Source organism: Acanthochromis polyacanthus, chromosome 9 (assembly GCF_021347895.1).
Source record: "Acanthochromis polyacanthus isolate Apoly-LR-REF ecotype Palm Island chromosome 9, KAUST_Apoly_ChrSc, whole genome shotgun sequence".
Classification (NCBI taxonomy): Eukaryota; Metazoa; Chordata; class Actinopteri; family Pomacentridae; genus Acanthochromis; species Acanthochromis polyacanthus.
In genome coordinates, this window is record NC_067121.1 from 22,446,696 (window position 1) to 22,456,177 (window position 9,482).

General features: G+C 40.2%; 1 protein-coding gene across 1 annotated transcript; it reads left to right on the forward strand.

Moving 5' to 3' along the window:
• The first annotated feature begins 360 nt into the window (after positions 1-360).
• On the forward strand, positions 361-8,743 carry LOC110958114 (serine/arginine-rich splicing factor 11-like). The gene is given in 14 exon segments (XM_022204446.2): positions 361-679; positions 2,874-2,938; positions 2,941-3,006; positions 5,418-5,533; positions 6,056-6,136; positions 6,251-6,288; positions 6,386-6,519; positions 6,738-6,816; positions 6,912-7,031; positions 7,122-7,144; positions 7,147-7,210; positions 7,672-7,755; positions 7,866-8,031; positions 8,119-8,743. Coding segments are annotated over 14 exon segments (1,350 nt in total). The 5' UTR covers positions 361-557; the 3' UTR covers positions 8,311-8,743.
• The last annotated feature ends 739 nt before the right edge of the window (positions 8,744-9,482 follow it).

Consider the following 9,482-nt stretch of genomic DNA (forward strand, 5'->3'; position numbering starts at 1 on the left):
ACTTAATACCTGCAAACAGATCAAGCCAATTCATGCTTAATCAGGGGTGGGAGAGGAAAGATCCACAGAGGAGAAGCACCGTGGAAGCTGATGATGATAGAAAAGAAATGGCAAAGATACCAATGCTTTATTTCCCCATCAATACTCAAAACAGGGCGACCTCTGCTGGTTATTCGTTGTATATGCAGAGTTTTGTATACAGGCTTTCGCACGCTGATAAACAAGAATATAATTACATTGAGCGAGTATATGAGACAAAAATAATCAAAAAATAACTTGTGATAAATATATATATTCCGGACTGTATATTAAACATAAACATAGTCTGCAACTTTTCTTAACAGTCTAGTCAAGAGCTACACGCATGCGCACTGAATTCGGGAACAACTCAATATGGCGGCGAAGTGTTGCAAGCTGTCGTTGTAGTCGATAGTAAACATTTAGCCAGCTAATTACCGACAAACTAACTGATTTATTAACTAGTAGATAACCGTTAATGTAACTCCAGACTAGTGTTTAGCACCAGTGTCGCGGTTTAAACGGTTATAGTCGGGAAAATGAACTACACGACGAAGGTTGTCCAAGTGACGAATGTGTCGCCGAGCACAACATCGGAGCAGATGAGGACCCTGTTCGGTTTTCTGGGAACCATCGAAGAACTAAAGTTATTTCCTCCAGAGTGAGTTAACTGACTAACTGCTGATGTGCTCTGTGAATTTCATCATAAAAATAATCAGAGATAACCTGTGTGAGTTCTAAACAGGACTATTTTTTGTAGAACTGAAACGCAGGCCCATTGCTAGCCTGGATTGTAGCTAACAGGAACTTTACCTAACGTTCCCAACTGATGTTGCTTTTCATTGACCTACATTTAACTCATACACCACTCACGTTAGCTTTAGTCAGTCTTTGTCTGTACTAATGACGGGTCACTGAAAACAATCAGTTATTGCCTAATATGTCATTATTCTTATTTGGTTGTAATATAACTTGGCTTTTTTTGTACAATAGCGAAATATATACGTTGTTTTCCTACATAACTTTCACCAATAGAGGAAAAGCTGGTAAAGTCAGGATTGAGATCAGCCCGACTGCGAGATTAATCAAAATTATAAGAAACGGTCTGAATTCGGATTGGTCATTTCCCCTGTCTCGTTATTCTGACTGAATAAACAGGTTTGATTGTGCCTCAGACTTATCATGATTTTATAAAGGTGAATAACTCCCGGTTACTTTTATATTTGATACAATGCTGGAAATAATACTAAATTAGTTAGTTTTGTCTATCAGTAGTCCAACACTTTCATACTTAAAATAGAGAATAGAAGCAGAGTCACACACTTTAGAAATCAGATCCTCGGAATAACTTTGATTTTACTAATTTTTGCTCATCAACTTCTCAATTATTGACTACAGTAATCGTTTCAGGTCTAGTTTGACTTGTTTGTCTATAATTTTTCCTACTTACAGAACTTTTTTGTGTTCATGATTTTGACTTATTAACAATAAGGTTAGCTTACATGTAATATGTTGGTAGAGCTTGTTGAATTTATAAACCAGCGAAACCGCATTAATTTGGGCCTTTTGTGGGACCTTATCTATGGGAGACGCCAGTGTTTACAAACAGTGACGTCACGAAGTCACGTGATTACCGCGCTGGTTGGCAAAAGGAACCAGAGGAACAATGGCTTGATGCGAACTATCCTTCCGTGAAATTGTCCGATTATGCTCAATCCTTATCACCTGAGGCCCGACAAATATACGTGAGTAAGCTGAGATATCAGAGAAACAGTAAAACCTTGCCAGATCCCTACAATTTGAAGACTGTGTAGGTTGACGATCCTTCATTGTGGCCGGACATTTCCTTCACCGACATCTTATTTTTACTTGATTGACACCGCTGGGCAGTTCGCCCACCCAAAAATATATAATTATGAATTAAAAATAATATATGTTCTGTTAATCTTCAACAAGATGTCAAAGAAACATCAATACGTTGCTGTATTTTTTGTCTGCAGTGTGGCTTCTATGTAACAGTAACAGACCCACAGCATTTTAATTCTAAAAAAACGATCGCAAGACGCATACAGAAACAATGTGGTTACAAATAGGAGGCTGCTGGCTTAAGGAGATGTTATTGAATATACTTCAATCGACTTAGTATACTTTCATCGCCTAAAAGCGATCGGTAACACATGACAACACTGAACAAACCGAAAGTGTAGAAGATCGCTTCACGCGAAGGATGCGACACTAAATCAATATCTTTTGGTAAATAAGCTCAAAGTTGGACATACTAAACATGCTAAACTGTTGAATAGTTTCCCTGAAGAAAAGTGGGAGCCACAAACACGATCTCTGCTGCTTACTGGGTACAATTTTTCCTGTTGATGGCTGAAGCCACCGCCATCTTCTCTCTCCTGACATCGGTATTCGGTGAAATTCCAAGCCCGATCCCTTCTCAAAACGCTTCGTACAACCAACAACTACACACGATATTACCATTGTGGTAAATACATGTGCAATTTCATTCATGAAAAGCGATAACTTTACGTATTTGTTTCAAACCCGATACCGTTCTCGTAGCAAGCCGTTATGTTACTGCAGTTCTGCAACCAGTAGCAGTCTTGTACCACGTGACCATAGCAAATGACGACACGCTGGCGTTCCCATAGAGAATGTTATGACTGCAGTGGCAGCCATGCTCAAACGGTCTGTGATTTATATCTTTTGTGTGCCAAACCCACTTCACAGTGCAAATGTGGGTGTGATTAGACATTAGTTTGCGAAAACCAAGATTTAAAAAATAAATGTTAGATGATTTTTGTGCAATTTTATGTAATTTCATGCCATATTTTTTACTCCCTCCATAGTGATTCTCCAATGCCAGTGACATCCAGGGTGTGCTTTGTGAAGTTCCAGGAGCCAGAGTCTGTCGGGTGTCTCAACATCTGACTAACACTGTGTTTGTGGACAGAGCTTTGATCGTGGTACCATTTGCTGAAGGTTTGGTCTCTTTTTTCCCATGTATAATCACTCCTTTTGACTGAATGGCATGACTACATGAATCGTGACGAGTAAACGGGATTTTATCTGTCCCATTTGTGAACTGCACAAGTCAACTCACCCTGGTCTGTTTACTTGAGCTTTTTAAGATAACATGAATGCGACTGGTAATGCCATTCCTCCAGAAGTGGTAAAAGCTGACATCTGGTTGTCAGATTTTTGGTATACTGTGTAGTAGAACATGCACATCTGTTTTAGCACCACAATGCAAATTCGCTTCATTATCTGGATTTTACTTCTATAAGAAAATAAATATCAGGGCTTTTCATCTATGCCTAAAACCACAATTTACTTTGAAATTACGAAGTGCAGTATACCAAAATCTGCTTTACACACTAGGATTTGAACATTCCCCAGCTGTGGCGCGGCAGACACATCAAAGTTCAGAAGTGAAAGTAGTTAAAACACTTAACCATATGCATTTTATTTTCTCCCCCCATATTGGACTATCCTCTGTTAAACTTATCTCTGTTATTTGTGTGTGTGTGCGTGTGTGTGATTTTTGTAGTGAAGAAGGCAAAAGCAGCCCCCTCGTTGATGGCTGAAAGTGGTCCTCTGCCTGCCAACAGGGGATTGTAGACATTTGCAAAGGCCAGCAAGCATTCAAGCCCCACCCCTCTCTTTTTGTGTCCTCTGTTCTTTCTCTGCCTTGTCTTTCTCTTTTCCTCTATTTAATTTATCTTTCCTAGGTGGTTTAGTTTAGAATTTAAAGGTCAGATATCAAGGAAAAACCTGAAACGGTGCTTATTCTACACTTTTTTACTATACTTTTGAGTGCCCCTTGGCCATTTATGTTGTGGCTAAAATACTTGTTCTTTCACAGATAAAGCTGAGTGTATTCTTATTTTTTTTAATGCCAGGAAATCCCATGAAGACAAAAGACCACTGTAGTCCAAAAACTTTGAAATGTACATGTGTTCATTACAATGAAAACAGTTGATACAGTCTGAGTCAGTGCCACAGGCACTATCCTGCTGTGGTAAATATTCACTTGTATACCAAATGTGTGTTATTCCAAGGATTTTAAAACGGTTAAATTATATGTCTGTGACCTGAAGATTTCAGTAGTAAAAAAATGCATTGAAGCTGATTTCTAAAAATAGAAACAAAGAGCTACTTTGAAATCGCATCAGTTATTTGGGTCTGCTGACAAAATGCAGTAGTAGACAGCAAGGTATAGTCAGTTGTGCAAAAACTACAATGTCCAGGTAACTTAATCTGCACAGACAAACTGAACATTTACTTAATTCTTTAGTAGGTCATCTTTGGGAAGCTTGAGCTTAGTTTGGGCCTAACGAGCAACAATAATCCGTGATTGGTGGTCTGATACAATCAATGTATTGGCATAAAACTCCATCTGGTCATACATTTTGCTGAGATAGCCACCCGACATGACACGATGTTGGTACAATATTATCTTTAACAGTGGTTTTCTTTTGTTGTTGTGTTTTACAGTTCTTTTTCCTGGCTCAGCCAGTCCTGTATACCAGGCCCTGCTGAAAATACCATCCAACAGTTTTGTCTCCTGCAGAAATTTCTCTCTCCAGTGTGCTCTTGTATTTAAATGTTGTCACTGTTGTGTGTCCGTATCTAGGTCTTGTCTTTTTGTGGAAAAAGTTGTATTGGGAGTGCATTAAGAGTGAGATGGTTATGGAGTGTTTGTTAATTTGCGCCATTTTAAAAACAAAATAAGAGGTATATAACAACTAAAGATGATACATTTTCAATTGGACTGTGCTAGCATAAATTAAACAACCCATCATCCTCTGTCCAGGTTTGTGTAATTGATGCGGTGACAGGTAAGGATACTAAGCTCATGATGTACAGCAAGCACGCTACCTACCCTGAATTTTGTTACCATTTAGCATATGAACCACTTAAAAATGTGTTTTGGTAAGTAGACACTGATAGCTTGTATAGTGTTCTTGCCAAATCCCTAAAATTCTCTCTGTTGTGTGTATCTCGATTTTTCTCTGTGTGCTTTTAGTAGCGAAGCCGCCAACGTGAGTCGCTTGTTTCAGTAAACGTCTAAATGAAAATTGAGGGCACACCCAACTGGAGAAGCAGCTGTGCTTGCTAACGTTTGGTTCATGACTTAAAAAACACATTCAGGTGATATATTCTTGGCAGTGTTCATTGGAGTAGTGTGATTAATTCCAGCAATAGTTAAGTCACTGCAATGATTATGTTGAAGTTAAAGGGAACTCTTCTATAAGGTAACCATTGTGTTGAACCTAATTTGAAGAAATGCAGTGTGAAGACTTTTTTTTTTGGTCCAAAATGTCTTCTCTGTAGTTGATGTGCGTGAAAATGTTCTTCCTTCCTAATGCCCGTTTTGTATTTTCCTGTAGGATCTATTCCAGATGAGGCTAAAGCTTTGTCACTGTTGGCGCCAGCAAATGCTGTTGCAGGAATTCTGCCAGGAGGAGGCCTTCTTCCAACGCCTAATCCCATCCCCAATCCACCTGTAAGACCTCAACTTCACCGTTTAGTGCAGTTTCTCCGATCATTGTGCTTGACAGTCCTAGAATTATAGAAGTGTCATTGTGCTTTTTTCATGTTGTACAACAACTTACACCTAAAAGCGTGTAACAAAATGACATGAGGCAATCCTTCTGGTTCCGATCAGCAAGAATCAAGCTGTAGAGATCCAACGAAATATGATCCAAAGATACGCTTGCTTTGTTTTTGTTCTCAATTTGATCACACCTCAAAGTCCATCTGGTCAGAGCCTCTGATCACATTTGGCTAAACTCTTACAGATACTGTAGCTGTTCAGATTTCAATTTCAAAGTTCATGGCAGTTGATATAAAAGCAAACTCATCTCATGGCCCCTTTTTTGCTCTTCTTTTTTAAAGTGAGATATTAATCAGATGTACATAAGCAGTAATTCTTGGCTAAACAAGGCAAAATGTAGAAATAATTATCACCTGTAAGATGTCAATGGACACGTCAGACTGGTATAACAAAATTATTTTATTATTCTAGCTTGGAGCGAACCCCTTCGGTGGTCCGAACATGGATGCAATGGCAGCATTTGGATTCCCTGGACCCAATATGAATCCCCAGGTGAGAGGTTTTCTTGCATGACAGTGACTTCAGTTGTTTTTTTCCCCAGTGTCTGTGTAGCTGAATATGCAGTGTATTTAATCAAACCATCTTCCTCCAACTGTCTCTTTACAGGCTGCTGACCAGCTGTTAAAGTTCATGACAGATCCAAAGTAAGTATATTCAGAAGGTTTGCAGATTTGATAATTAAGTAGTTATCAGTGTGTTTCTAGTAATGATGAGTCAGTTAATGTATGTCTCTCTGTTTAGACTGAATCCCTTGGCTGCTGGCTTAAACCTGAATCCAGGTCTGAAGGCTGACGCGTCTAACAAAGAGATCGAAGAGGCCATGAAGAGAGTCAGGGAGGCCCAGTCGCTCATTTCTGCTGCTATTGAACCTGGACGTGAGTGCACAAAAGTTCAGAGGACTTTACTGCAAGGATGTTGACTTTGCAGTCTAAAATAATGTCTCATTTGAGTGTCACAGTAAGCACTCATAATGTTTTCCCAGTTTATATTGTATATATTGTTCATTTCTGTGTAAAGTTAAGAATATCTGTTTGTTAAATGTAATACTGTTACTTGAAAACACTAAGTAGAGTCTGGTTTTACCGTCCTGTAGATAAAGAGAGCAAAAAGAAGCGCTCTCGGTCGCGATCTAGGTCCAGAAGAAGGAGGACCAGATCACGCTCAAGACACAGGTAATTACTGCAGTCTTTTATCTGAACAGCTGAGACCGAGAGGCCTCTTCTCTATGCAGACAGTAACATTGAATGTGTTGAATGTCCGGTCGCAGGCGAACCAGGAGCAGATCAAGGCGCAGGTCAAGCTCGAGAAGCAGAAGGCGCTCCAAAAGCCCACGCAGGAGACGCACCCACTCCAGAGACAGAGGCAGGCGATCTCCAAGCAGATCCAGGTGGGATAACTTAGTAAAGGCTTGACCCTGAACCTGCTTATTGAGCGCAAGAGAGGTTGTCTAAGATCTTTTTGTTTCATTTGTCTACAGAGAGAGAAAGAAAGATGATTCTGGAGAAGAAGATCCAAAACACCTCCCAAAAGCTACAGCACAGCCAGGAGGTCACGCAGTGTGAGCCGGTGAGTACAGCCCTGAATAGTCCATTCAGTACCACAAAAAAGACAACTTTCTACTTGTTTAATAGTCAGACTGGCAAAAGGCAGTCAGTCAGGCAATGAGGACGAGAATTGGTTATTATTATATCACTTTTTAGGTAAGATACTTCCCTAATGTTCTCAGTGTTTCATGTTACCTGGATAAGCAGCAATGAAATATCAGCACTGTACCAATCCCACATTTACTTTACACTTTGTATAATGTCTCCCAAGACCCTGCAGTCACATATAAAGTGTTTCTGGCTATACCAGCAAAGAAAAAAATATTTCCAACTGCTGTTAATTAAATTTAGGAATGTAACAGCTGCTAAGGCCGGAGAAACAATGTTCAATACTTTTTAAGACATCTCAAAACAGGTGTCCTGTGTACTCACAAACAAGGCAGAGTAGTAAAGTCTCAACTTTTTGTCTTGGTCTGCCAACAGGAGACGCAGGAGAAGTCGCAGCATTAGCAGATCTCCTAAGAAGTCTCCCAAAAGGAGAAGCTCTCGATCTCCATCTCCTCGAAGGTTGGTGTGTTGATGTGCTTAATATGATCAGGTTACACTGCATGCATATTTTAACTTTCTATGGTAATGATTTGCATTATCATTTACTGTACCTTCTCTATCCTGTGCAGACACAAGAAGGAGAAGAGGAGGGATAAGGAAAGAGACAGGGATCGCAGGAGTGATAAAGAGCGCGGCCGTGATGAACGAGAGCGCTCCCCCAGCAAGAAAAAGAAGAGTAAAGACAAAGAACGGGAGCGTGAAAGGAAATCAGATGGAGAGAAAGGAGACGTTAAGGTTTGTATATTTGGACACATCACTGTTCTGATGTTAAGCAGACTGAGGGAGTTTGTACCTTAAAACGTGACATCCTTTGATCCACAGATCACCAGGGATTACGATGAAGAAGAACAAGGCTACGACAGTGAGAAGGAGAGGGAGGAGAGGAAGGATTCAGATGACTCTGCTCTGTCTCCTCAGTCAGTAGAAGGTAACGGGACAGCGCGGCTCGTGAAGCACGCCAAAGTAAACGGCGCTGACGATCACCACGAAGAGGACATGGACGTCAGCGACTGAGTGGTCTGTCTGACTCTGTCCCACATTATCCCTCTGTTTTGGTTCTGAACATGTTATTACTTTTTCCAAATGGGGTGAATCTAAAATGTGAAGTGTTTGAAATGTATCAGTTTATCTCAAATGTATAATGCAGAATTGTTTGCCCAATGACGTCTCTCCTGGTTTGTCACATTACTTTAAATATTCATATTCTCTTTGCCACCACAGATGTAATCTGACTGGAAGTAGGCTTGCTTTGGTTTACTTGAGCTTATGTTCTATGATTTTGTCTCTTCTTCATGTATTGAATCTTCATTTTTGTTTCGTGTTGTACTGTGATGCTCAGGCCTCTCTCTCTCCAAACAATTACTACATTTACCTTCTTGTTATCTTACAGTGCTGATTGTTTTATCAAGGATTTCTTTTATATAATAAAGCCTATAGGGAGAACTAAGATGTTGGAATTCATATTTCAAATTTTACCTCAGGCAGTGAATGGTTTTGGCTACTGCAGGTGCATCCCTCACACTGATCCAAAAATCATTAATCCAGTATTTCCATGATTAAACTAGAAAAGCACTCAGAGAGTGCAGACCTCCGCCAAGGATAGAGAGGAAAACAGGAAACTCATGCAGTAAAGGATCATGAGCTGGAATTGAACCTGCATCTCTGACACAGTTCTGTTTACGAATCACCTTAACCAGTTGACCTACCTGGACACCTTGCTCTAATTTGTTGGATGACATACTAACCTATGATGTTTTAGTCCTATTTTGGACCACATACTAAAACATACTAAAATATTCAAAGTGATCCAGAATCCAGGATCCTTTCCGGATTGCCGCCAAAATTAAATCAGCTCTTCCTCTTACCATAGTCTACATCCCCTCAAAATTTCATGTGAATCGGCCCAGGCGTTTTTGAGTTATCTTGCTAACAGACAGACAGACACACAAACACCGGGTGTCACATAACCTCTTTGGCAGAGGTAATTAATGGACGGAGTGGACTAGTACATGCAGGGGTTGACAGTTGGCATGGTATGCAGTGGCAGATCTTCCGTGAGGGCATGGGAGGGCAGTGGCGCCCCCTGTGATCTGATTTGCCACCCCGTGTGCCCCCCCAAAACATTTTCGTTTGAAATTTACATCATTGAAATCCGATTTTCGGCGCTCCTGAACACAACTTGGTTG